The sequence below is a fragment of the Rhinolophus sinicus genome, chromosome 10 (assembly GCF_057876585.1).
Source record: "Rhinolophus sinicus isolate RSI-liver-muscle chromosome 10, RSI-T2T, whole genome shotgun sequence".
In the NCBI taxonomy this organism is placed as follows: Eukaryota; Metazoa; Chordata; class Mammalia; order Chiroptera; family Rhinolophidae; genus Rhinolophus; species Rhinolophus sinicus.
Window position 1 is genome coordinate 18,598,077 of NC_142510.1, and position 27,817 is coordinate 18,625,893.

At 52.3% G+C, this 27,817-nt stretch overlaps 1 protein-coding gene across 9 annotated transcripts; it reads left to right on the plus strand.

The window, feature by feature from the left end:
* Positions 1-2,163: 2,163 nt before the first annotated feature.
* On the plus strand, positions 2,164-27,705 carry ITGAD (integrin subunit alpha D). Of its 9 annotated transcripts, none has more exons than XM_074322611.2 (32): positions 2,164-2,288; positions 2,369-2,521; positions 3,942-4,090; positions 5,899-6,004; positions 8,148-8,251; positions 8,565-8,635; positions 8,753-8,867; positions 11,332-11,462; positions 12,420-12,565; positions 14,397-14,550; positions 14,643-14,793; positions 14,948-15,021; positions 16,273-16,402; positions 16,498-16,640; positions 16,845-16,985; positions 17,078-17,287; positions 17,961-18,091; positions 18,204-18,361; positions 19,276-19,430; positions 19,636-19,767; positions 20,550-20,623; positions 20,864-21,005; positions 22,443-22,604; positions 22,710-22,789; positions 22,897-22,980; positions 25,382-25,460; positions 25,617-25,724; positions 25,830-25,907; positions 26,171-26,284; positions 26,442-26,543; positions 26,808-26,918; positions 27,317-27,705. In XM_074322611.2, the coding sequence occupies exons 3-32, from the start codon at positions 4,045-4,047 to the stop codon at positions 27,428-27,430; spliced, it is 3,546 nt and encodes a 1,181-aa protein (XP_074178712.2). In that variant the 5' UTR covers positions 2,164-2,288; positions 2,369-2,521; positions 3,942-4,044; the 3' UTR covers positions 27,431-27,705. The 9 variants fall into 9 exon arrangements, 7 of the variants coding, with proteins under 7 accessions (XP_074178712.2, XP_074178713.2, XP_074178710.2 ...); XM_074322612.2 differs by having other exon boundaries at positions 2,166-2,288; positions 22,491-22,604; XR_012493064.2 differs by lacking the exons at positions 2,164-2,288; positions 2,369-2,521; positions 3,942-4,090 and adding an exon at positions 5,423-5,783 and having other exon boundaries at positions 25,382-25,453.
* The last annotated feature ends 112 nt before the right edge of the window (positions 27,706-27,817 follow it).

Below are 27,817 nucleotides of genomic sequence, written 5' to 3' on the forward strand. Positions count from 1 at the left end.
TAAACCACCGTTTTCAGCCTCTTCCCGCAGTCTTTTCTCTGAGGTCTCTGCCGTGAGCGTTGGGTTCAGCCGTGTTATATGCTGTCCCCTCAGCCGTGTGGGCCATAAGCGGAGCCCTAGCAGTCTGAGTTCTTCCCTCACTCGCAGCTGCGGTAGTTCCGGGAAGCAGCGAGCTCGGAGCGCTGAGCTGGGTCTGCGTCCTGCGCCCGCGTGGCTGTGGCTCCGTCTTCGCTCTTCTCCCTTCCCTCCTCTCCTGCTCGTGCAATTCGCCCACCTTTAGGTGAATTCAGTAGTGGGCCTCTTCGTCTTGCCTGTCTGCTGTGCAGGGAGTCCTTTGTGGAGTCACTGTTGTTCGATTAGCTGCAAATTCCAGGGGAGCTTTACAGAGGCTCACCTCACGCCGCCATTTTGATGACTGTGTGTCAGGATTTTCTTATTTAAGCAAAATAAAGAGTAAACCAAACAGGAAGCACTGAATGTGGAAATTAAACTGTGTGGACCTGTATTCATGCTTTTCATAACTAAGGCAGGCACGAATCATTCTGGTGAAAGTTTGCAAAACTATCCTGCGTCACACTTATTTGAAAAGATTATTAAAGGTATTGTTTAATTATTTTTTAAAGATACGCAAATTTCAATGGGGTTAGGAGGTAGCTTTCCCCTTACCAAGCAATTCTCTGACACCAGCTGGGTGTTCTACAATTCAGCTCAGCACTGACGTTGTCTACCCAGACATAGCATCAGATTCCACAGGTGAAGGGCTCAGTCCTACAAAACTGCCTCCCACCCCCACTCACATGCCATTTGTAAGCCTAGGTTACCACCTGCGCTTCTGACTGGTCATTTCAATGACCCTCCCTCCTTGGACATGGTTGGTTTTATTACAGTGGCTCACAGAACTCAGAGAAACATTTTACTTTAGATTACAGTTCAGTATAAAAGGATATAACTCAGGAACAGCCAAATGGAAGAGATGCATGTGAAAGGGCACCGGGCTTCCATGCCCTCACTGAATATGCCACACTTCCCAAATCTGCACATGATCACCAACCTGGAAGCTCTCTGAACCCCATTCTATTGGGTTTTATGGAGGCTTCATTACACAGGCATAGCTGAGTAAGTCATTGACCATTAGTGATTGAACTCAACCTCTAGCCCGTGTCCCCTCCCAGGAGATGGGGAGTGGGACTGAAATTTCCAACCCTCTAATCACATAGTTGGCTCTACTGGCAACCAGTCTCCATCCTCAGGTACTTTCCAAAAGTCACCTCATTAATGTGACAAAAGACACATTTATTGCTTTTGTTACGGAGCAAGGGCCTGCTGCCAGACATACACAGGACATACACAGGAGTCAATACTGTGGCACTGGTTTTGGGGGGGAAAGAAAGCTTTTATTGCTAAGTAGACCAGCAAGGAGACAGGAGGCAAGGCTCAGATCTGTCTCCCTGATCCTGTGCTTCAGGTGAGTTTTAAGGGGTTGGGGGAGCAGGCTGGTATGCAGGAACTCTGGCGGGGCAGGTTCCAATCACAGAGCTTTGGAACTTCGTCATTTGTGGTACGGGGGCTTCAGCATCGGCTATTCCTGGAAAATTGACCCTTTGCTTCGGAAAGGGTTCCGGTCATATTCCAGTACTTTGGTTCCATGGTGGGAGGCAGGAGGTGAGACTTTGGTCCCGGGTGCAAATGGGAGGTCCAGGTTCTCTCCTCTGTGCAGCTTCAGCTGTGGGACATGTGGTTTGGGTCTGTTGTCCCTGAAAAGCAACTCAGTATCTTGTCAGAAACAGGATAGGACCAGTTTGAGCTGCTGCCTGCAGTTCTACTCTCATCACTTAGGAAATTCCAAGAGTCTTAGGAGCTCCGTGCCAGAAACAGGACAAAGACCCAATACATCTTTCTTAGTATAAATCACAATATCACAAGCTTTAAGAACATGTACTGAGTTGGTGGTTCTCTTAAGTGGGGAGCCCCACTTGGCACCCTGTGGTTGCCCTGCAGCCCAGTGCCTGCAGCCTATCCTGGAACAGAGGGTTTCATGGCAGTGTCTGGTTTTTTTGCAAGTATTTGCATATTTTTGCAATTTGACCTTTTTGTTCTTTAAAAATGACTGGGAAACAAAAATGTTTTGCTGAGACAAGTGATAATACAATTGAGGCAAAGTTGGAAATCCTTATAGTTGCTGAAATCAGCAAAACGTTAGCCTGAAGACCTGCTTGTGAAGACAGGTCCAAAATGGAAGATTATGTGTGAAATGTGATATCACTCAAGGCAGTGTCTAAAGAAGAAATGTGAGGAAGATGGAGAAAATGAAGAGATATTTACATTTTGGATTTAGGAAAATGATCAAATAATTATTTTGTGGTTCCAGACGCAGAGAAGTTCCCAGATCCACAGAACTGACAGAGTGCTGTTTGCTGCAGACCACTTAGCACCAGAGGGAGAAAGCTATCGCTCAACTTGGCCTCGACAGTGTGAAAGGACAAAATTCAACTGAGTTCATTTGAAGATTGAATTGGCTTTAGTAAGTAATTCATGAATTAGGCGGCATCCCACCTAGTAACTAGAAGGGTGCTTCGAGGGATTGTTTTTATTGGAAGACGGATATGGCAGGGGAGTTACTAGAAAAAGAAAAGAAAGGATTATTTTTGAACCAGGGCATCTTTTGGGTGGCAGGGAAGGCAAGGGTTTTATGCAAATCTCCTCTCCTTCCTTTTAGGGGGAGGGAGAGGGCCCATGTGACATTATCTTAATGGTGCTTGACCAGAAAATTCCAGACTGGTTGATTTAAGATTACATTTCTGAGAGAGGTCAAAACTGCAGGTAAATCAGGTATTAACTCTAGGTTTTTAGCATGAGTGATGCCATTTTGGGCCTGTGGTTTTCTCTTTAACAAGAATCTTTGCAGGAAGTTGGTAAACCAGCCCGAAAGCGAGGAGTCATAGTCTGCCGTTCTCTGCAAGGGCATTATTCATGACCTTGCCGATACCTTGTTCATTTTTCTGTCCATTCAATATCACCTCAAGTAAATTGAGCTAAATGTTTGTTTAGAAAACTATTTTATATTGTCTATAGTTGACACTTAATCTATATTTTAAGTGTTAGAAGTAGCAGTCATATCTGTACTTAAAATAATATACCATAGTTAGGGCTTTTGTCATACATTTTAACCTTCTAAGTCTATGCCTGGGTTTTTATACATGGGACATTTTTTTCATGGGCTTTCAAAACATTCATTTATGTTTAATTGTGTAATCTTTACAACACACAGACAACAGAGAATAAATAGCCTCTACCCATGTATCTACCCCTCCCTGATTTAACATATGCTAAAATATTCAGTGCTGAATGTTAAATTTAACAAATGCTAGAAGTTCCCTCCCCACTGCACCAGAGGTGATCGCCCTTCTGATTTCTATCCTCATAAGTTAGTTTTATCTGTTCATACGAGAGGAATCATACATTATGCATCCTGGTGTCTAGTTTCTTTCACTTATGCTAATGTTGAGATTCATCCCTGTTGATACACATTGTCTGTCACTTACTGCTGACTAGTGAATGCATGGTATGTATTTACCAGCTGGTTATCCATTCTCCTCTGAGTGGGGTTTGCTTGTTAACCAGTACCCTCCCCCATGCCTCCCCTCCCCCGCCCCGAACCCCTGCTGCCTGAGGGGTGGTCTGCCCCTCACTAGGTTCACATCCATCCATCTGCATCCCCCTGTTCCCCCACTTCCACTTCCTGCTTTCTAAGCCTACCAGGGACCTACCAGAGAGCTAACCCCTGGGTATTCACTGAGTCTCAAGGGCTGGGGGAGGGGTTTTCTGGGACAACCATGCCCTGGAGGTGGTGGTGGGGGGAGAAGTTGGGGGTTTCTCCCAGGGTGTCTCTGGCCTCTTGCCCTTGCCTCTGTTCTATGATTAACCAAGGACTTCCTCAATAGGCCCTTCCTCCTGTCACTTCAAGGCCGTGAGTCATTATTCTAACTCATTCCCAAGCCACTGAGTGCCATCCAGGGCTCTGGTGCCTGACTGTCCACTCCTCCGATGCACTGCTCAGAGATGGCTTTTGGTGTTACATTCCTCCTGGGTGGTGAGTGGGGCCCTCAGTGCTGGGGAAGCCTCGGGGGAGGGTATTTACCTGGTGAGGCAGGCTGGGGGCTTGTGGTCAGCTCACACAGCTCGCAAAAGGAGCTGAAGGCAGGGGAGGGCCTAGTGTCCACGGTCTGGCCTGGAATCTGGGAGGGTGTGATCTGAGCAAACATGAGGGAAGGTGGGCTGGTGGGTGAGGCTCGGGCAGGTGATGACCTGCCTCTTCGTGTTCCCTAAGCATCCCTGCCTCCCTCCTGGGGGGCGCTGGGTGGGGGCACTCTGTAGGTGAGAGGAGTCAGCCCCAGCCACCCCTGGAGGGGGCACAGAAGCCACTAGAGGGGAAAAGACTGGGTACCATCTCCTGGCTCTTGTGTTGGTCCCACGTCTTGACCTCAGGTTGGCTGTCCCGCTATTGCCAAGAGAATGTTCCAGAAATAGAAAACTGTATTAGGACCACATTTGCGTGTCATTTAAAAATCAGATTTCACACAAAAATCCAGATTTCCAGCTTCTCTTGAGAAATGGCAAGGTCTGGTGGTTCTGGGCACTGGAGCCTTGTGATGCTTGCCCCATTGGGAGAGGCCACACTCTGAGTGTCCATTATTCTGTGGTGCTTACACCCACCCACGTGACTCACCAATGTCACCTGCCTAGCCCCTCAGGCACTTGAGTCAGATCTTTGGTACCCTACCTCTTGTCAGATCATCAGGGCTGCTTTTAGGCTCAGAATCAGAATCGTTCTCTGAGAGGAAGACGTAGGACGTGAGGCTCCCTTGCTATTGGCTATTGTAGGGTCCCAGAACCCCGAATATCTGGCCTCTTCCCAGAACCCTGGGGCTCAGATGTCCGGACACCCCCCCACACCCACCCTGTTACTGCCCAGCCCGGTATGTGGCATCCACAGAGCTTCTCTTCCCTTGGGAGGGAGTCGGCTCCTCAGTCCCTGACGGATCCCAAGAGAGAGATGGAAATTCCGGGAGGAATGGAGAGGAAAGGGGGTTGCTTGGCTACAGGGGAGTCAGAAAAAGCCCTTGAAATAGGAGCTTTTCCCCTAAGGCTTTCGAGCTGAGTCAGCAGGGAGGAGGATGCGTGGGTCCAGGAGCAGGAGGAGCGCTGGGCTGCTGGCGGTGCCGGCGGCTGCCCTTCTGGGCCAGTCAACAAACAGAAATTAGTCACCTGCTAAGGGCCAGGCACAGCCCCAGGCACCGAGACAAGGCAGACGCATTCCTTGCCCACGTAGAGCCCGACACCAAGGGAGAGTGACCCGGGAAACGCATGATTTCAAATGATTAATCAGCGTTCTAAGTGGGTTCTCCCATCTGGACCTTAGGGGCCTCTGTGTAATGAGAAGATGGCACAGGGCAGTCTGTAAGTAGAGTGACCATATGCCCTGGTGTATCTGGGGCAGCCTCAGCGTCCCTCCCCTGTGTAAATGATCAGCTCAGAAGGTCCCCGTTTCGATACTAAACTGTGTGGTCACTTTATCTTTAGAAGACGTTCCTCGTCTCACACACAAGGAGGTGACTGGCCTCATTTCAGATTGTGGACGTCCTTTGATGTGTCCTTGAGGGGACAGTTCTCTGGATTGTTGTCTTGTGCATTGTGCTTTGATTATTTTGAAGGGAGGGAGAGAGACAGGAACCACACAGCTGGCAAACCAGGAAACAAAAGAGAGAAGCCTTTCTCCTGGGCAGGTGGGAAACCAAGGCTGCCACCGCAGAGTGGGTGCCCAGAACCTAAGAAATCAGGGGGCCAGAGCAGGGGAGCTTCTCTGACTGCCCTCCCACCTTACCTTCTCATACTCCTCAGTCTTCGTGTCTTGTCATGGATTCTACTTGGACGTGGAAGAGCCCAAGGTCTTCCGAGAGGACGGAGCTGGTTTTGGACTGAGTGTGGTCCAGTTTGGCAGTTCTAGGTAGGTCTGCCCAGTCCCTTCACTGTCTCCCCTTGTCCTACAGGCAGGTGGCTGCACGGGGCATGCCCAAGAGGTATCCTGGGGGAGAAGCAGCATAGGTTGGAAGCCTGCCCGAGGCCCCTGACACCACGACTCACCATTCACCATCCCAGGAAGGGCCACAAACTCTGGGCCAGATGTGGCCTTGGGAGGGAGGTCTGGAATCTACCCTCCAGGCAGGGCTGGCTTTATCTCGCCTCTGCGCTGTATTAATGTTTTGCAGTCTCCCTCTTGAAATTATTCATAGTTTAATCTTCGCATTTGTGTTTTGGAAGTGAGGATTCATGGGACAGTGGAGGAGCCCTGGGGGCTTGGAGCTTGGCTCCTGAGCGGCCAAGCCTCCCACTGCCTTCTGGGGAAGGGTCTCAGCTTCCTGCTTCACCCCACTTCCCCACCTAGTGGCTCCTGCCAGCCTCGGCCCCTGGCATGAGCTGGGCAAGGTCAGGGCTGGCTGTGCCCAGTTTGCCCCGTGAGTATCCTTAGACCTAAGCGAGTGTGACACTCAATAACACATAGAAAATACCAAGACAGGTAGAGAGGGAGAGACTCCAAAAGAAAGGAAAAACCTTTTTCTCATCAACAAAAGGCCTCACATTTTAATGTTGCATTGGGATTGGCAAGTTGCCCTGACTCCAGGAGTACATGCTCTCAGGGCCCAGAGACAAAGACCCAAGGAGCTGAAGTCACAATGTAATGCAAGCGTAACCAACATTTGGGAAGCACAGGCAGGGAGAGATCTAACCCAGGAGGGAATTCCAGGAGGGCTTCACAGAGGAAGGCTCAGGCAACGAGCCTGAGCTCAGGGAGGTTCAGGTGGCCAAGAAGACGTGTGCAGAGTTCCAAAGGCGCACACGTCCCTCCCACTCCCCCACCCAGCTGGCAAGCTAGGGACAGAAAAGCAAGGGCCAGGTGCCACATTTTTGTTTTTTCTTTGTTTGGTTTAAAATATAACACCTAGACTGAAAAACACAAATCCAAAAGTCCAGCTCGGTGGACTTTTCCATGTGTGTGTTCCTGGGAATCCACTACCCAGACTGACGTGGACTCCATCTCCAGCTCCCCCACCCAGGTCTTCTTGGGCCCCTCTGATCACCCAAAGCCCAGCAAATCCAGAGACGGCCACTGTCCCTCTTCCATGCCCATCCATTTGTGTTCCAGCCCTCTATCTTAAAAAAATGAATATAAAACGATTGATTGATTGATCACTGTTCACTAGTATTTATAATAAGGCAGATCATATGTTGGATGACATTCTGATTGTTACACGTTTACTCTTTTTGCTGGTTTCTGCTAAATTGTACCCCAAATACTGAAAAGATTGAGTCTGCGTGTGAGGGATGGGTTGTGATAAGGAAAAAACATGCAGAAGAGTAGTTTAAGACTAAATGTTAGTTCATGCGTTTAGACCAGCAGGTCCCAGACAACTGCATCTGCTTAGACACAGGGATTCCAGCTATCCATAAAGGAATGGCTCTCGAGGAGGAACCTATAAATACCAATTTCACTAAACCTTGCTTGGCTAATTAATTAAAATACACCAGTGTTTATCTAGTCTTCTCACCTAAGTGGGAGGTTGTTGACAGTGATAAAAATTTTTCCAAAATTAAAAAATTCTCTCAAGGAGTTTTGCAAATAAACTCCTTGCATTTAATACGACTATAGGTACAGATATGGGTTCTGATATAGCTGTTTTAAATTGTCCAATTTAAATTACTTATATTCTATTATTGTTTAATTAATTATAGAATTATCTATTTGTTTTGAAAGCTTATGGCTTCAAGACATTCTTGTATTTAACTTGAGGTGATCTGTTTCTTGGGTGACTCAGAATGAGGGTACCCAGAAGCAAAATGCACTTACCCATGGTTGGGAAATACTTTCTTATTGTTTTGAATAGTTTTCTTTTTGGTGAAGGTTACAAAAACAACCCAAATCATGTGTATAAGTACATGCACGCACGCACGCACACGCGCTCCCAGGGTTAAACTCAGCCCTGATTTTTTAATGGCCTGGAGTGCTCAATGCCAAGAGCCAAGTCTCACTTCTTCACACGCCCAAAGCGCCCTGTGCACCCCCCCACTGTCTGTCATGGTTGTGCCTCCAGGCTTGTGGTGGGGGCCCCCCTGGAGGTGATGGTGGTCAACCAAACAGGACGCTTGTACAACTGTGATGCTGCCACCGGCCTGTGTCAGCCCGTCTCACTTCACAGTGAGTGATTCCACCCAGGAATTGGGACCCTCACCCCTCCCACCCCGGAGTGCCCCTCCTTGGCCTCCAGCCTGACTCTCCCCCCAAATGAGGGTCCAGCCTGAGGGTGACCGTGTGTATCCGCCCCCCCCAAATGAGGGTGTGCCTGAGGGTGACCATGTGTATCCGCCCCCCCCAAATGAGGGTGTGCCTGAGGGTGACCATGTGTATCTGCCCCCCCCCAAATGAGGGTGTGCCTGAGGGTGACCATGTGTATCCGCCCCCCCCAAATGAGGGTGTGCCTTAGGGTGACCATGTGTATCTGCCCTCTCAGCACCCCCAGGGACCCTGAACATGTCCCTGGGCCTGTCCATGGCAGCCTCCATCAACCACTCCCAGCTGCTGGTGAGTTTCTCTGGGTCACAGGAGGGCCAAGAGGGGAATGGCCAGAGGAGGCTGTTGGGCTGGGGGAGTCGAGGGGGCGTGCCCGGGCCCCTTGCCCACACTGGCCTCTGCACCCAGGCCTGTGGCCCAACAGCACACAGAGCCTGTGCGGAAAACATGTACACAGAGGGAGCCTGCCTCCTGCTGGACTCCCGCCTGCAGAGCGTCCGGACACTCCCTGCTGCAGAGCCAGGTCGGTCCGTAGGGACATGGATTCTCTGTGGAGCACGGGTGGGCTCTCAGGATGGGCAGAGCGTGAGGCCCGCGTCTGAGGTGACCTTCCCAGTAGCCTCACGAGCCCAAGGGGGCTGGAAGCATGGTCTGTCCTGGCAGGAGGCAGCAGGAGCCCTAAGCTGGTCGAGGGGTGAAAGTTTCAGGGGGCAGAAGGGAACCCAGTGTGCTGGCTGCAGGGGTCATGGGGGTCTCCAGTTGTCAGCAGGTGCAGGGACACTTCTTGGACTTGAAGAGGAAGGGCCTCGGCTGGTGACAATGTGTGATGAGGATGATGGAGGCGGTTCTGGATGGTGCCTTGCTGAGCTGACAGTACTCTGCCGACTAGTTCCCCTTCTAAGGGGCGCAACGATGGGGCTGTGGAAAGTGAACCCAGTTCTCCTGCACAGACAGTGGTGCCTGGGACGCTGCAGCACCATCTGTCTGCATAAACTCAGCTCCTGTGTCCTTGGGCAAGTGGCCTCACTCCCTGGGCCTCAGTTTCCTCGTTGGTAAAATGGGTTAAATCATCAAGGCGCTTATGAGAATTAAGATGTAACACAGACGAAGTGCTGAGAGCCCTGCCTTGCGCACAACACGAGATGGCTGTTAGGACGGGTCTAGCGGAGCGCCTGTGGGCTGGGATGAAGGGACAGACAGCCTCATCTGTGGCATCAGAGAGGCCCCCCTAAGTAAGGGCTGGGGCCCCTCAAGGTGCTGACTGGGAACTGCTTTGGACCAGAGAAGCTACGATGCTAGGTCTGGTGGGGTTTTAGCGAGAGGTGAGCAGAAACGCCCCCAGAACAAACAGAGCAGAGTCCACAGAGGGAACAGAGAGTGCCGGCGAGTGCTCCCGGCTTTGGGGTTCCCATGCCCTGCCTAGGATGTGTGTTCAGTCCACGCAGGAGATGTGGCATTGAAACGCCAGGAGGTGAATGTCTTCTTGACGTCTCTGGGGCTCAGAAAATGGCTGATGAATGGGCCGTGAGCTCAGAACCTGGGGCAGGGGTGGGAAGGACGGGTGCCGGGGGTGCATCTCCCGGTGGCATCCTCACAGGATCCTGGGGTGCGGGCAGGATGATCCCCATTCACAGACGAGAAAACAGGCTCAGAGAGGTGCATTCCCGTTGTTAGACGTGGCAGCTGGGCCTGACTGACTGGTCATTTTTGAGAAGATGCTCAGTGAGGCCCAGGGGCTACAGAAGTGACATTGTGAGGGAAATTGCTGGGCCTGAGAGGATGTGAGGGGTGGGGGTGGAGGGACCCCGGTGAGAAGGGGAGCACCTGAGGGCTTCCAGGCCTGCTGTGGCTGCATTTCTTAGTCACCAAGGGAACAGGGAGGGAGGTGACCCTCCAGTTCTTCTCAGCACTAGCTGCTGAAGCAGGCGGGATGCCGGAGGAGCTGCCACAGCTTAGCGTCACTGCTCAATGCCGTGGCCGCCTGGGGGTGACACGATATGGAGCACTGGGGGAGGTCCCAAACGGGTCTTGCACACAGGCCACAACTCCCCGACATGAGTCTGGGGACCATCTGAAATGTCTTATTCGTTACGTACTTAGAACGTGGCTCTCCATTATGGTGAGGACGGTACCATGGCAAGAATGGCGTCTGCTTTTAAATCGGGGGTCTTTTATCACATTTCCCCACAAAGCCTTCAGGACAGAGGCCTGGCCTGGAGGTTGAGCGAGGGGCATGGGGCAGGCAGTGTCCCGGGGGCAAGGTATCTCCTTTTTGACTGGGGTGACTCCTGGGGAGGGACTCACAGCCAATTCTCTGCAGCTGGAGTGGGCGCTTCTGTCCTGGTAGGGGCTGGGTCTCGGTGGCACAGCCCAGCACCCCCGAGGCATGTCCTCGGGCCTGGACCAGGGCCTGGCACGTGGTGATGACAGCGTAACAGCTGCCCCTTGTGGAGCAGGCCGTGGCTTAAGCGCTTTAGGTACATATGAATTCTTTTTATCCTTGCAGCAGTGCCGTGTGGCAGGCACTATGATTACCCCATTTTACAGACGTGGGACACGGGCCCAGGGAGGTTCCAGAACTTGCCTGAATGCACCTCCAGCAGGTGGTGCCACTGGGACTTGGGCCCGGCATGCGGGCTCCAGGAGGCACAGTCAGCCACTTGGCTCAACCGCCTTCCCCTGCGGTCTGTGACACCCTGACCGCGTGTGTTCGAAAATATTTGTTGGTGAAATGAATGAGGAACCCACCGGGCCCCTGTCCTCGTCTTCCTGCTCCCCTTTGTCAGACCTGGAGGGAAGAGGGGAGCAGCAGGGGCTCAGATGAGGGGAGAAGGATGGAGTCTCCTCTGGGGAGGGTGTTAGAAACAGGGTGGGAAGTGACCCTAGGCCAAGGACGGCCCTCTGACTCTGGACCAGGAAGGCTTTCGGGGCCCCAGCAAACGGCTGGGACTCACACGTGTGTCTCATTCTTCCCTCCCTCTCTGCAGAGTGTCCAAATCAAGAGATGGACATTGCCTTCCTCATTGATGGCTCTGGCAGCATCCACCAAAGTGACTTTAAGCAGATGAAGGGCTTTGTCAGAGCGGTGATGGGCCAGTTTGAGGGCACCAATACCCTGGTGAAGACCAGCCCGCCAGGCCTGAGAAGTGGGCTGGGGGCGGGTCTGCTTCTGGGGGCGGGTCTGCTTCTGGGGGTGGGTCTCCTCTGGCATCTCCCTGGGTTGTGGGCTCGGTGGGCCTGTGCCAGGGTCAAGGTAAGGTCCCAGCACAGGGCAGAGCTGAGCCCGACCCTTGGAGATCCCCCCATTGCATTGAATAGGTCCCCGCATGCCACAAAAAATAGATGTTTTTGCTGTTTACAAGCACTGGAGGATTGTAAAATAATTTAACTGAACTTAAATTATGAAATTTAACTTGGCCAAATAATTGATGATTCTTTGTTATGCTTTTTATGTGACACCTGATTTCTTTATCTTATTATTTAATTTCCCAGTCATTAGTGCATATGTATGGACAGATTCTTGAGAAGTGAGGGAATATAGCCTACAAATTGATTTCTCGTGTTACAATTTTTTTAAAATTTAAGTTTAACAAATATTGTGATTGACAGGGTTATTCTCTGTAAACTATGAAAGAAGCATTATTTGATTTCAATTTTCCGTTTTTCTTTTTGGGCCACTTTTTTCCTTCTGTGTTTCAGTATTTACAGAGGGTGCCAAAAAAAAAATGTCTACACATTTTAAGAAAGGAAAACAGTATTAAAATTGTAATAGTCAATATATACTGATAACAAAAGATGAATACAAGTCATGTTTCACTTCTGCAATGACAAGAGGTGCTCAAAGTGGTTCCCATCAGTGTCCAGACACTTCTGATTACGGTGAATGACTGCTTGAGCAACGTTGACCAAAGGGTCCACTTGTATACATTTTTTTGGCACGCCAGTATTTGTTGGGCCTGAAAAACACATAGAACATGGTTTGGAAACCCGAAGTTAGTCCAAAACAAAAAGTTTATTAAAAACAGAGACGACAGCCCCAGTTCCTGAGCCTGAGCCTTCCTCCTGGCCCCCACAGTTCTCACTGATGCAATATTCCAACATCCTGAAGACCCACTTCACCTTCGCTGAGTTCCAGGCCAGCGCCAGCCCGCAGAGCCTGGTGGACCCCATTGTCCAGCTGAGTGGACTGACGTTCACAGCCACGGGCATCCAGGAAGTGGTGTAAGTCCCCCTCCTGCCTCCACACAGCCCATGCCAAGCTGAGAGGCTCTGGGGGGCGGGGGACAGGGGGGTCTCACAGAGGGAAGGGGGATTGCAGGCAGAGTCCTTCCTGGAGTGTTTCTGGCCTCCTCCATTGCTGCCTTCCCACTGATAAAGGACAGTGCTCCTCTGTCCTGTGCTGTCCCTGTGCCTGGCCTTACATTGGCTGGACCCCGAGCCAACCTGGGGCAGACAGCTCATGGGCTTCCCATCCTGGCTCCCTGCTTGTTGTCTGGGCAACCCCGGGAGTTACTGACTCTTTCTGTCTAGTAAACTGTCAAAGGAGGAGAAACCCACACTGGGTTTATGGTGTCACATCCACCGCGTGCCGCTGATTAGAGCAGGTCATTGGGGCAGTTATTTCAAGGAAAAGGGGAAGTTTTGGGTGGAGAGGGGAGGTCTTTTGGGCAGTCGCATTCTGTGGCTTGCGCAGGAAAGCAGAGACCCGATGCCTGTCTCTGCCTGTCTTGTTTTCCCCTTGAGAGACGTGATCCCCATAAAATCTCTATGGGAAGTTCAGGCCCTGCTGCCCAGGGGCGTAGAACTTTCCCTACCTATTGGGGGAGTCACAGAACTCTTGCCCTATCTGATCTCAGATGGAGGAAGGGGTCTCGAGATCTGCATGGACGACCATGTTGGTGTCTTTGGTTGGGACTGGTAATCTTGCTGGGGTATCCTCTGCGTCCTCAAGGCCCCTAAATGAGGAAAAATAGATTTTGGTTAAAAGTGTTGGCCCAAGAAGCAGGACCCAAAGCCATCGACGCAAAGTGGCTGTGGGATAGAAATTCTTTTTAGCTTCATGGAGCCTGTGATATTCTCCTCTGGTTAATCTGGTCATTCAGGTGGCGGTGTTCACCCAGGAGCTGGGCCTGGAGCAGGGGGCAGGGGACTTCCTATGATTCAGGTTAGGAACAACCTTCTGTTTATGATGAAAAAGCTGATTTGAAAGGTGATTAAGATCGGGAACTAGGGAGCTAAGAAACTGGGGGATGGAAAACTTAAGGAAAGGGAAACTTAAAATGCCTGTAGGAAAGAAAACTTAAAAGTTTTTCGGGGGACGGATTGGGGGGCTACTCGCTTGGCCAGTATCATTATGGTGCAAACAACAACCCTGTAATTGTTAAGTTTTCATAATCCTGGGGCTCAGCTGTCCTTGCGTAGGGTCTCTGGTGTGGCTGTGGTCAGGTAGCGTCAGAGGCCAGAACGTAAGACCTTCATTACCTGGCTGCGGCCTTGGCTGGACTGGCTGAAAGGCTGGGCTCAGTCGGGATGGCCGGGCCCCTCTGTCCATGTGGTCACCAGGCTTCTTGGGCCCATGGCCCAGGGCATGGTGTCACATCCACTGCATGCCGCTGGTTAGAGCACGTTGCAGGCCAGTCCAGTAGGGGAAGGGAGTGTAGTGTGGCTCCCGGGGCCATCTCTGGAGACCAGCTGTGGCACAGTTATTATTCTCAAATATTGGGAGAAGCAGTGGCTCAGAGAGCTGAGATAATTTGCCCGAAGAGTGCCTGACTCCAGCACTCCTGCTCCAAACCATTCTGCCTCCTGGGAATGAGGTGCCATATGGATGGAATTTTAGGAACAAGGCGTATGAGTACCTTCATTACTGGTCTTACTAATTATTGTCAGTACGACTTTCAAAAAGGGCCGAATTAATTTCTGATCATACCCAACGGAGTCTGAGGGGACCAGGACTCCTCAGTCTGTCCAGATGAGCTTCTCATGCTGCAAACGATTTCTTCCCAGAATAGATCCCATCTCAGGAGAGTCCACTCCCTTTCTTCCCCGACAGGACTAAACTATTTCATTGGAAGAATGGGGCCCGCAGAAGCTCCAAGAAGATTCTCATCGTCATCACAGATGGACAGAAATACAAAGACTCCCGGGAATACAGGGATGTCATCCCCCAGGCTGAGAAAGCCGGCATCATCCGTTATGCCATTGGGGTGCGTCATCTCGCTCGCTTGCCGGCCTCCATGCACCTGCCCAGGCTGACAGGCTGCTGGGCTCCCTCTCCTCACCTGCCTCTCCGCTGCAGGTGGGCAGCGCTTTTCAGGAACCCCGCGCCAGGCAGGAGCTGGCCACCATTGGCTCCGCCCCCTCGCAGGACCACGTGTTCAAGGTGAACAATTTCACAGCACTTGGCAGCATCCTGAAGCAGCTGCAGGAGAAGATCTTCGCGGTTGAGGGTAACTGGGGAACAGGCTTCGGCACTGAGGAGGTCCCTCCCCAATAGTCCCTGTACACAGCTCACCCCAACTTGTTCCCTGTCCCCAATCCCCAGACCACATTCTCCTTGCTCTGCTCGGAGCCCTTGGAGCCTAAGTGACCTGTTTCCCACAGGAACCCAATCGAGGACAAGCAGCTCTTTCCAGTATGAGATGTCACAAAAAGGCTTCAGTTCAGTGCTCACCACGGTGGGTGGAGCGGGAGCTTGGTAATAGCTATTAAGGACTAACCCTGGGCGGGACTTGCCGGCACCTGGGACCCAGCAGAAACGAGAACGCAGAGCCCATCCTCGGGCTCCCCTATGGCAGGGGGCAGACCGAGGGCAGTAGAAGTAAGTGCTGGGGGCACAGCAGAGATCAGGGTGGCCAAGCTTCCCGCTCTCGCCAGCGCTGAGCCAGGGGAGGAGATGACAGGCAACAGAGGAGACGTTCACGTGTCGCACTGGGATGGAGAGAGGTAATCAGCGGCAGCCTGAGGAGTGACAAGTGAGGCTGCATGAGGAGAAAGGGCCGGCCCTGGAGAAAGCTGGCGAGAACTTGCTCTACGTAGACGGAAAAGCAAGTGCAATGGTCGTGAGGCGGGAACAAGGTGCTACAGGAAAGAGATAGAAGGCCAGCATGGCTGGAGCAGTGAGCCAAGGGCAGCACAGAAGGAGATGGCCACAGAGGTGGGAAGGGCCAGACCATGCAGACCAAAGACTGACAATGTAGCCTGCCTTGTCCAAAAGGAGGTGTGTATGCAAAACATCCGAAGGGATCTGCTTCAAAATAATTTGGGGGGCGACTGAGGGGGATGCAGAAATGAAACAAGGTTGGTCATGAATTGACCATCGAAGCTGGGTCACGGGTACTTATGGGTTCATTATTCGCTTCTTTCTACTTTGGTATATGTTCTGAATTATCCACAATCAAAAGTTTTAAAAGGCAGTAAACCACAGATGCAGAGGAGGAAATGCCTGTCACTCCCTGAGGGAACTAAGGAAGCCCCCAGAGCAGGTGACTTGGAGGCTGACTCTTCCAGAGAGAGGAGCTGAGTCCCAGAGAGAGAGGGGACAGAGAGGTGTCTGGCCTGAGGGTGGACGTGTTATGGGACAGAGGCTAACTCCACAGGTTTGATGGGCTGGATCCTAGATGCCCTCCTAAGGGGTGTGGGCACAGGGTTTTGCCAGCAGGGTGGTGGCTGCACATTTGGGTTTGAGGAGAACTGGAGTCGGTGTAGAAGATAGAGCAGAGGAGAGCCAGCCAGGAGGCAGAGCGGGTGGGACAGGGTGGGGACAGGGGACATGAACTGAGGACCTTGGGAGTCGGACACAGGCTGCTGGTGAGGGCTGGGGGGGCAATTCCAGGTAGTGAGTGGAGTCGGCTGCAGGATTGCCCTGGAATGGCTGTCCTCTCCTCTCCGCCCTGCTCAGCCCAGGATGGACCCGTTTTTCTTTCCAGGATGGACCCGCTTTGGGGGCTGTGGGGAGCTTCGGCTGGTCTGGAGGGGCCTTCCTGTACCCCCCAAATGCAAACCCCACCTTCATCAACATGTCTCAGGAGCATGAGGACATGAGGGACTCTTACCTGGGTGAGAAGAGGCTTTGGCTGTGAGGACAGGTGGGGCAGGGGCTGCCTGGGGGAGGGGCTTGAGGGGAGCCTTTGTGCTGAGGCCTGGCCCCTCAGGTTACTCCACCGAACTGGCGCTCTGGAAAGGGGTACAGAGCCTGGTCCTGGGAGCCCCCCGCCATCAGCACACTGGGAAGGTTGTCATCTTCACCCAGAAGTCCAGGCAATGGCAGCCGAAGGCTGAAGTCACAGGGACCCAGGTGGGGTGTGGAGGAGCCAGAGTGGAACCTGAGGGTGGCGGGGTCTCCAGGGGTGGAGAGGGGGCAGATGAAGGGGTTCGGGGCTCATGGGGGGAGGTCCTGCTGCCTGGGGGGAGGTCCTGCTGCCTGGGGAGAGGCAGGACCTGGCCCCGAAGGGGTGCCTCTGGCAGGGGCAGGCAGGGTGACTTTAGCTCTGCCCTGCAGATCGGCTCCTACTTCGGGGCCTCCCTCTGCTCCGTGGACGTGGACAGAGATGGCAGCTCCGACCTGGTCCTCATCGGGGCTCCCCATCACTATGAGCCGACTCGGGGGGGGCAGGTGTCTGTGTGTCCCTTGCCCCGGGGGGTGAGTGGCTGATGAGACCTGGCCTGGGTGGGGCTTGGGTGTGGGGTGGAGGGTTGCTTGGGTTAGAGCCTGACACTGGTTTTGTTCTGCAGAGGGCTAAGTGGCAGTGTGACGTCATTCTCCGTGGGGAGCAAGGCCACCCTTGGGGCCGCTTTGGGGCAGCCCTGACAGTGCTGGGGGACGTGAATGGGGACAGGCTGACGGATGTGGCCATCGGGGCCCCGGGGGAGCAGGAGAACCAGGGTGCTGTCTACCTGTTCCATGGAACGTCTAGACTGGGCATCAGCCCCTCCCACAGCCAGGTAGGCCCCATGTCTTCAGCCTCTTCCAGTCCCACCTCTTTCCTTCTTAGAGTCACCTGGTGACCTCTCCTTTCAGGGGCCTTAGCAGCTGCCATTACCCTCCTTTTAGTGGTTTAAATCCCTGAATTTCACCAGGCCCAGCTAAGCACAAATTATCTTTCCTCTCTCTGGTCCAAAGCAGACTTCAGTCTGTTGGGGGCAGCTTAGTGGCTAAGAGACCACAAGCCCCAGGTAAAGTCCTGGCCAGCCAGGTCAGTGGTGTGGCCTTAGGCAAGTGGCTGACTTAGCATCTGTGAGTCTCAGTTTCCTTCTAGGAAGCATTCAATGATAAACCTGCTCCATAGGCTTCTTGTAGAGATAAGTCAATGGGAGTACACTCGGCAAATATTTATGAATGCACATACAAATGCTGAGCAAATCTGTTCTCCTATTATTATGCCTTTTTCTTGTTGTCAGCCTGCACCCTCTTGAAGAGTTTGCCCCAAAGAGTCTCCTGTCTGTCTGGACTCCCTGAGATCCCCCCTCTGCTTGCTTTCCTTCCTATACTCTCATCTGCCTTTTCAATTTCTCCAGTCAGATCCGCTTCTGCTGCAGTCTCCTTCCCAAATCTTTCTTCTCAAAGCTTTTCATCACCTCCCCTTGACTTCCACGTCTCCTTTCCCTCTCTGGCCAGAGGATTGCAGGCTCCCAGTTCACCCCCAGGCTCCAGTATTTTGGGCAGTCACTGAGCGGGGGTCAGGACCTCACCCAGGATGGACTGGTGGACCTGGCCGTGGGGGCCCAGGGTCACGTGCTGCTGCTCAGGTGATGACTCCCCTCCTCCCACCCCTGCTTGCCGTGTGTTTGACTCACCTGGCTGCCCCAAGCCTGGGGTTCCTTCCAGAGGCCAGAGCCCCACCAGCTCTCTGACCCTTAGGAGCCAGCCGGTGCTACACGTGGCTGTAGCCATCAGGTTCACGCCCTCCGAGTTGGTTCAGGCCGTGTACCAATGCTGGGAGGAGGTGCCCACCCCCCTGGAAGCTGGCACTGCCACAGTCTGTCTCACCATCCACAAAATCTCCCTCGACTATCTAGGTGAGTTTCCACCAGTGGACCCAGGCCCTCACCCCACTGAGGTCCCCAGCCGGTCCCCCAGACAGAATGGGCCCAGGAATCCAACTGTCACTCACACCCCCACCCAGCTGCTGGTATCAGAAACCTGGGTCCCTGCTCTCCCGCTCTTCGCACAGCCAGACCTAGAGCTCTGTCTCCAGGATAAATCTGGAGTGTGCCCACCCCTCTCCTCCTACCTGGCCGCTGCCCACTCCCAGGCCACCTGTTTCTTTTCCACCCACACTTGGAGCTGCTCCCACAGTTGTCCTTGCCTCCCCTCGCCTCCCCGCCACCACCACCCCCCTTCTCCAAAGAGCAACTAGAGTGATTCGCTGAGAAGTACAAATCTGGCCTCCTCGCTCTGCTGCTCAACACTTCTCAGCCCCCTCGCTGTCGCATTTACCAAACTCCTTCTTCGCGATGCCCTCGTGATATGGCCCTTCCTGGCCACTCCAGCCTTTCACATCCCACTCCCCTCACTCAATGCACTTTTGGTAAATGTGCCAGCCTCTCCCTTTGGGCTTTACCCACTGTTCCCACAAGCAGGGACACTCCTTCCCAGTCTTCACCCCCTCCTGCTCCTCTCCAGGTGGGAGCCAGGCCCCACCCAGGCCTGGAAGAAATCTCTAAGCCTCAGGCCTCCTCATACCTGAGGCCCCACCCTTGTGACGGTCACACTGTGACGTCTGTCTTACGTGCTCGCCTCCTGTCCTAGACTGAGCTTCCTGAGGTCAGGGGCCACATCTGCCTGTCCTCTTCTCCACGTGTGTTCCTAGCACCTGGTACAGTTCATGGCCCGTAGACACTGCTCCGCAAATATTGAGGCCTGAATAAATGAAAACAGAACATTCGAGGCTCTCTTTGACTTTCTAGCTTCTGTCCCTCTCCCACTTTAGGTGACATGCGGAGCTCTGTCAGGTATGACCTGGCACTGGACCCAGGCCGCCTGACTTCTCGTGCCGTTTTTGAAGAGACCAAGCACTGGACTTTAAGTCGGAGCAAAACCCTGGGGCTGGGGGATCACTGTGAATCCATGAAACTGCTTCTACCAGTGAGGACTTTGGGTTCTGGGAAAGGGAAGAGGGGAGCGAGGAGGCGCCCCAGGCTGGCTTCTGGCGTGCCCGCTCAGTGGGGCGGAAGGTGGGGAGCCTGAGGCTGGAGAACCCAGCCCCACGGCTTGGCTGGGAAACTGTGACGGTGGGGAGTTGGTCCAGTGGAGGAGGAGAGTGGGTTCTGGAGCTGCCCTGCTCCCCTAGGGCTGCGTGGAAGATGTGGTTAGCCCCATCGCCCTGCGCCTCAACTTGTCTCTGGTGGGGGAGCCCATCCCCTCATCCCAGAACCTTCACCCCGTGCTGGAGGAGGGCTCAGAGGACCTCGTCACTGCTTACGTGAGTCTCCGACAGAGCCCCAAGGGTGCGTGATGCTCACTCTCCCATGTGCCTGAGAAACTCTGATGCCACCACCCAGTTCCCGAGACCCGCCTGGCCTGGACCCTACACCTGTCCCCACTGGCTATCCACCTCATCCCCACGTAAAGTCTGTGGTTTCCATTCTGCAGGCCCTTCCTCACTTTTCTCATTCCGGCCTCTGCCTTTGTCCACTTCGCAGCTCTTACTTGCAAATATGTCCTCTCTTCACTTCAAAGGTCTGTTCTGCTCCTCAAAGCTCCAGCCTTTTCTCCCTTTCATTTGAAAACCACACTCAGCATCTGTCACTTCTCGGGTCTCCTATTATGTCATGGTGACAGCATGCCAAATATCACACAGCTGGACCCAGCGCGCTCTGCACCTGCCCCTGTGGCTCTCTTGGCATCTTAGGTTCTTTGAGTGCAAGGGCCAGGTCTAATTCCCCTGTAGTTTCTAATTTCCACCCTCTCCCCAGCCCAGAACCTGTCCCTTTATTGACACTTAACAGTGTTTGTTGAATAGTTGTTCCAGTGTGAGTTGGCTTTGACTCCTCAGCTGGATTATGTTCCTAGGCCAGGGAGCTTGTCTTGCCTTCTTTGATGTTCTAACTGCCCACCCACACACACCACACTCCTCGCCGGTCCAGCACAGTGCTGGGTGCGGGGTGTATGACCCGTAATACTCGATGTTGGTGGGCACCCCTAAGGAGGGGCTGGAGAAGCACTGCGACGTGGAGGGGCAGACAGCAGACTGTCTCGCTGCAGCTCCCCTTTAAGAAGAACTGTGGGCAAGATCGCCTGTGTGAGGAGGATTTGCATGTCAACCTCAGCTTCTCAGGGTGAGTGAGCCCCGTCTCCTTTCACCCCAGATGCTCAGACTTGCGAGTCTCCCACCCTCTCAGGATGAAAAGTGCTCCCTTTGGCTGTCTTCTGACAAGGAATGATTTGGACTGGAATGTTATCCTCCCCCCCCACCCCCCCACCCCCCGCCGGCTCCTGCGTTCCCACAGGCCTGTCCTGCCCCTGACCCATTCCCAGTCTGTCCCCAAAGGAGCCGTCACTTTGTGCTTCCTCCTCAGCCTGCAGACCCTGGTGGTGGGGGGCTCTCTGGAGCTCAACCTGACAGTGGTTGTGTGGAATGAGGGTGAGGACTCCTATGGAACCGTGATCAACTTCTACTACCCAGCAGGGCTGTCCTACCGACGGGTCTCGGGAACTCGGGTCAGTAAGTCCCGTGGGCTCCAGCTGGCCGGGAGCTCTCTCCTGCCCTGGGTTATAGTCGATTCCTTTTAATTCTTCTACGATGAGATGTGTGTGTGTGTGTGTGTGAGAGAGAGAGAGAGAGAGAGAGAGAGAGAGAGAGAGAGAGAGAGAGAGGAGATGCATAAAGCACATGTATAGTTTAACAAATATTATTAAGTGTATGTCTATGCAATTAGCATTTAGGTCAAGAAATAAAGCCCTGCCAGCACCCCCAAAAGCCCTCTCACTATGTGCCTTTCCTCATCACATCCTCACTGTCTCCCCAAAGGAAATCACTATTTTGATTCTGTGATAATCAACCCCTTGTATTTCTTTATAGTTTTACCACCCGTGAGTACATCCCTAGTATGGGTCAGTTTTGCAGTCGTTGAACTTTATATAAATAGAAACATGTTATATGTTTGTGTGTGTGTCATTCTTCTTTTCTTCAATATTATGTTTGTGAGATTCACCCACGTTGCTGCATGTGGCTACAGAACATTTTCACTGCCACACAGAGCCCGTTGACTATACCACAATGTATGTATCCATTCTACAATCGAAGGTCATTGCAGTTGTTGATTTGGGCCAGACCCTTCTTGAGCACACATTCTGGTGTGTACCAATGTATTAATATTTGGAAGGCATATACTGCATGTAGAATTGCTGGATCACTGGGTATGTGTGTCTCCAATTTTCATAAGTAAAGCCAAACCATTTTCACCTATTTTCAATTCCATCGGCAGCGTATGAGAGTCTTGTGGCTTTTTATCCAATCCAAAACTTGTCATTGTCTGTTTTTTAAATTTTCATCAAATTGGTGGGTGAGTAAGAATATTTCCTTGCAGTTTTAATTTGCATTTCTTTAGTGAAGTTGAGCAACTTTGCGTATACTTCCTGATCATTTGGATTTCTTCTTTTAGCAAGTTCCAAGTCGTTTTCTTCTTCTATTGAATTATCCATCTTTTTCTTACTGAGTTGTAAATGTTGCTCACATATTCTGGTTACTAGTCCTTTTCCAGTTATATGTGTTCAAATATCTTTTCCAACCCTGTTGCTTGTTTTTTCAGTCACTTTATAATCTTTTAATGAACAGACTGTCTTAATTTGATTGTGGTTGGTTTTTATCAATCTTTGGTGTTTTTGTGTGGATCTTGTTTAAGAAATCTTTACCTTCTCCAAGGTCATGAAAAAATATTCCCTTATGTTATCTTCTAAAAGCTTTACAATTTTGCCTTTTGACATTTAAGACTTTAATCTGGTTGGAATTTATCTTATTGGATGGAGTCAGGTAGGAGTCCAGTGTTTGACTGTTGTTGTTTTCCTTTGTTTGCGTGGACTAATTTTCCCAGGACCATTTATTTAGTGAACAGTCCGTCCTTTCACCTGCTTCTCTATAAGCCCCCACTGTTCTAGACCCTGCATGTGGGTAACTGTGTGGACTTGCTTCTCCTCCCCTGGAAGCATCCCCATCAGCGTCCACTGCACCTGGCATGTGAGGCGCTGCCCACTGGGAACGAGCCCCTGAAGTGCACCCGCTGTCGCGTCAACCACCCCCTCTTCCAAGAGGGCGCTAAGGTCACTGCTCTCCCCGTCACTCTCCCTCCCTTGTCCTGACCCATTTCCTGTCCTCGCTCCCCCCTGACCTTCCCTATCCCCGTTCCTTTTTGCTTTTTCTCTCAGGGCACCTTCACGGTCACATTTGATGTCTCCTACAAGGCCACCCTGGGGGACAAGTTGATTCTGAAGGCCGATGCAAGCAGGTGAGCCCAGGCCAGCTGTGATGTGCCCCTCACCCGCCACTCTCCTGTCCCAGCCAGGGACTCCTCTCCTGGTTTCCTTCCCAACTGGCCTCTCCCTCTCTCTCCAGTGAGAATAACAGGCCTGCAACCAGCAAGTCCACCTGCCAGGTGGGGCTCCCAGTGAAATACGCTGTCTACACAGTGATCAGCAGGTGACTCCTCCCTGGCCCTTCCCTCTGACCTCTGACCTTCCTCCCAGACCAGCACCGCTGCAGCCAGCCCACTCTATATCGAAACTAGCCCTCCGATTTCTCACATGGGAATACTGGGACCAGCCGTGTGTATACCACACACAGACATACCTTGTTTGGCTGACTTCACTGTATTGAACTTTGCAGCTCCTGTGTTTTTCACAAATTAAAGGTTTGTGGCGACCTTGCGTCCTGCAAAGTCTATCAGCGCCAGTTTTCTAACAGGGTCAGATGATGGTTAGCAGTTTTCAGCAAGACAGTGCTTTCTAATTAAGGTCTGTTCACTTTTTTAGACATAACGCTATACTATTGCACATGTAACAGACGACAGTGTAGTGAAAACCTTGCTTTGATGGGCATTGGAAGCCAACTCATTTTATCGCGGTGCTCTGGAGCCGGACCTGCCGCGTCCCTGAGGCCGCCTGTACCATGATTCTTGTTTCTCTGACGAGTTGGCCTTCTGGCGGGACCCGCGCATCCCACCACTGCTGTGCGTGCCCGCCTGTGTCTCCAAGGTGCAGGTTCCCTTTCACATGAAGCCAATCTCGTCTTTGTGTGAAACACGGACATGCAGAAGCTAAAATGCCAGACTGAGACTGAGGCTTTCCTGAGATTCTGAAGTGGGGCACTGGTGCCCAACAGGACATGGTCTTTCACACACAGAGGAAAGTAAAGATCAGTTTTTTACGGAACTGAAGGAAGAGCGGAGATGTGATAAGCTGTTAGCAAGGTCTGTGAACACCCCAGGCAGAGGCAGGCCACCAGAAAGGCAAGCCTGGGTTCTGAAGGTGAGCGGAGGAGCGGGGCAGGCCAAGCCGGAAGCAGGACGAGGAGCCCACATGTCTGTACACTCCAGAGCTGTAGGCAGTTGGGACAGCGCTGGCTGCTGCTGTGGACGCACATATGAGGGAGGGGGACTCAAGGGGTGTCATGGCCCCTCCACCCTCCACGTAAGCCTCCCCCCTTCTGTCCGTGGGAAATACTGACTCTTATACTAAGAGCTTACAGGTATGTATCCCTAGGATGTGACAGGCATTGTTTTAAGTACTTTACATGTATTTATGTTTATTTAATCGTTCTAACAGTTCTACGATATGGTTACTGTTATTCCCCTTTGACGAACAAAGAAATCAAGAGTTTAAATAACTTCCCCTGTCACTCAGATGGGAAGTGGCAGAACCAGGGATGAAACCCTGATGGTCTAGCACCATGGCCAATGCTACATACCTCTCTCGGGATTGGGAAAGCTGAGTGATTTACTCAAATAGGACAAGAGATTTAGAACTGGGAGCTTGTGAGCTGGGAACATGGAAGCAGAGAGAGAAAGGGCTGGGGTGGGGAGCAGAGGAAGACTAATATACTGAAGGAAAAAAAGTGAATTGTAGTATTTATGCCAGTGCCACAAATCTCACCACAACTCCGTTGTTGGTGGCACTGCCGTTAGCACCCCCATTTAAAGAGGGAAAAATTACAGGGCTCCAGAGACATTAAGTAGCTTGCCTTAAACTGAAGCAAGCAGTGGTGGGCCTGGGATGTGAACCCAGGTGGTCTGGCTGCAGAGCCTATGTTCTTACTCATCAAGCTGACAGCCTCACCTGTGGGGAAGCTGGGAGAGGGGGCGTCTGACAAGGCAGGAGTTGTGACTTGTTAATTGATGGATCTCCAGAGCCTAGCATGCAGCCTGGTACAGGGTAAACACTTACTGAAGCAGACCACGGATGGATGGATGGGTGGGTGGATGATAGATGGATGGAAAGCCACCTGGAGCCACGAACTTTTATGTCCACTCCATGGGCTTGTGTTCATGTGCCATCTTCCATCACATTTACTCAACCACCCAGGATAGCCACATCTATTTTTTTATTCCAGTGGATCCACACTCCATTGTCTCTTGAGTGACCCAGCCATCATCCCCTTGAGTCTCCTTAGGCTATTCTTGCAGTAGCCTGTGCGAGCCTCCTCTGAGGCCCACCGTGGATCTGCCAGGAAAGCCAATCTAGAGAAAGCATGTGAATACCTTTTTCCCAAGGGAAATGTTTCAGTGTTAAGCAAGGTGATGTTTACGTTGGGCCTTTAAGTGGAAGTTTCCATAAGAGGGAGTGAGTAAGGACATTTCAGCCAAAGAAAAAGCTTGAACAAAGTCACAGGGATACGAAAGAGCCAGGGTATCAAGGGACAAGCTAGCAGTGGTAGGTGACCAGGACAAAGGGCGTGGGGGACAGGAGCCAAAGCTGAGGCTGCTGTGGTGACCATCATTTCCCTGGGGCATCTGCTGGTCCCAAAAGAGCCCTTGGCAGCAGGCTGGGGCACCACCCAGGATGGTCCCAGGGCTATTTTTCACCAACAAGCCCTCTCTCTCCAGTCAGGAAGAATCCACCAAGTACTTCAACTTCTCAGCATCTGGTGATGAGAGCAGGAGAGAAGCCGAGCATCGGTATAGTGTGAGGCTGGGGGATATTCTTGTCGGCCCTGCCATGGTGCTGCTGACATTGAAAGCTGGTGGGAAAAGGTGGAGGGGAACCGAGGGCTCAAGCCGGAAAAGAAGAGGGATTTGGGGTGCTCCAGATACCACAGTGATATTGTCTTGTTTTCTGTAGGTGAATAACCTGAGCCAGCGAGATCTGGCCATCAGTGTTAATTTCTGGGTTCCCGTCCTGCTGAACGGCGTGGCAGTGTGGGACGTGGCTGTGGTGGCCCCTTCTCAGGTGCCTGCCAGCTTTTCCTAATTCTCCAGGGCTTGAGCCCCAGTTTCTCCCACCTCGTACCACAGACATTTTGATCATTCAGTGGCTATTTCTGTCTGTCTCTAGAGTCTCTCCTGTGTGTCAGAAATGGAACCTCACCAGCATTCGGACTTCCAGGCCCAGATTGCAAGGAGTCTTGTGCTGGTGAGACAGACCCTACATTTCCAGGGGAGGAACAGCTGCTCAGTGAACTGCTAGGTTGCAGAGCGATATACGAAAAGGTTGGACAATTACGTTTGCGAACTTTCCACTGTGTAAGTGCCCAGTGGAAAGTTCACGATCTTAATTTTCCACCTTTGTATGTCCTGCAATTGTTAATCTCCTCACCCCAAATCTAACGGACTATTTCATCTTGTGGTTCCCCCTCAGTTAAGACCGTCCTTAACTTCATTCCTCCCCGTCCCTAGAATTGCTCCGTCGCTGACTGCCTGAGGTTCCGCTGTGACATCCCCTCCTTTGGCATCCAGGAGGAACTTGACTTCATCCTGAAGGGCAACCTCAGCTTCGGCTGGGTCAGCCAGGTGGGTCGGCCAGGTGTGCAGGCCCAGCAGCAGAGTCCCGGCCCCAGGCTCAGGTGGTGCCGGTGGGTCTGGGCCCACCCATCCTCAAGCTAGGACACGTCTCTACACTGAGCCTTCCCTAGAGCTGGTTCACCCGCTGTCCTGCTCCCTTTTGCAGACACTGCAGAAGAAGGTCTTGGTGGTGACTGTGGCGGAAATCACGTTCAACACATCTGTGTATTCCCAGTTCCCAGGACAGGAGGTGTTTTTGAGAGCCCAGGTAGTGACCGTGGGGTGGGCAGTGGCCGGGCAGGTGAGGGGGCTTCTGAGGTTAAATCTGCGATGTTGGGTGGGTGGGGGCTCACAAGCCTGGAGGGAGGGAGGACGGAGGTCCCTGGGCGGGACAGTGGCCTAAGTGCATCTGAACCTCACCCCTTGGAGTCTGGTGTGGAGAAGCGGGAGTGTCCTGAAAGGTCGGGGAACCTGGGAGAGTCTGGGGCAGCCAGAGGCCTGACACTTCCTGGTGGGGTCCCCTCCTCTGCAGACGGGCACGGTGCTAGAGGAGTACGAGATCCACAACCCGGTGCCCCTCATCGTGGGCAGCTCTGTGGGGGGCCTGCTGCTGCTGGCTCTTATCACGGCCACACTGTACAAGGTGCGTATTCTTGTCCCCACTTGACGCCACCAGTGTTCAACCCAAGCCCTCCCACAGGTAGGAAGACCCATACAATGGAGTCAGGCAAGCCTAGGTGCAAACTGTGGCTCTGTCAGGCGGGTTGCTCAACCTCTCTGAGGCTGTTCTTCATTTTTGAAATAATAATACAGAGCGGCTAATGCAAGGCAGGAAGGAGGCCGGGTGCAGGCCTGCAGACCACAGAATCTGTGCCTTTCTGCTCTGGATCATGTGTATAACCACTGTCTTCAGGACACGTGACAGCTGTCGCTCCCATAATTGTCCTGGCACACAAGTACAAGTCCGCTTAGTTCCCTTCTGCTCTCTCAGCTTCTTCCTAACCCTCTTACCCAATTCTCCTGATTTCCTTCCCCTCATAGCTTGGCTTCTTCAAACGTCAGTACAAAGAAATGCTGGAAAACAAGCCTGAAAATACTGCCACACTCAATGGGGAGGATTTCAGCGGTGAAGCCCCACGTCTGCCTTTGTCCTAATAACCTTTTCCTGCTCATCTCTAGCCCCACTGGCTGGTCTTGCGTAGCCTACAGATCTCTTCTGTGGGGATCACTTCTGCATTGATCTGGACTAGACTGAGCAAGTTACCAGGGGCTGTGCTACCTTCCCAAGACCTTGAAAGATTTTTATGTTTTTACATATCTGCCAGACGTCTTCAGTGACAACCCAACTTTTACAGAAGCAGGCATGATGCCAGCATGAATTTTCCTGTGCATGGGAATTTGTCACATTAAATGAGTATGTTTCTAACACATTTTCCTTGTATGAAAAAGCTCTAATCCAGGGACCTGACTGCTGTTGTCAGAAGGGATGGGTGAACCTGCTCCTAGGTATAGTGACTGGTCTCTCTCCCGGGTGAGGGGGGC

Bases quoted from the DNA above. Each gene is read 5' to 3' on its own strand.
- ITGAD (XM_074322609.2), top strand. From the start codon at position 5,522: ATGATCAGCTCAGAAGGTCCCCGTTTCGATACTAAACTGTGTGGTCAC. The intron at 17,288-17,960 runs GTAGGCCCCATG...CTCTCTGGCCAG, and splicing joins TCAGCCCCTCCCACAGCCAG to AGGATTGCAGGCTCCCAGTT. The intron at 26,544-26,807 runs GTAGTGACCGTG...CCTCCTCTGCAG, and splicing joins AGGTGTTTTTGAGAGCCCAG to ACGGGCACGGTGCTAGAGGA.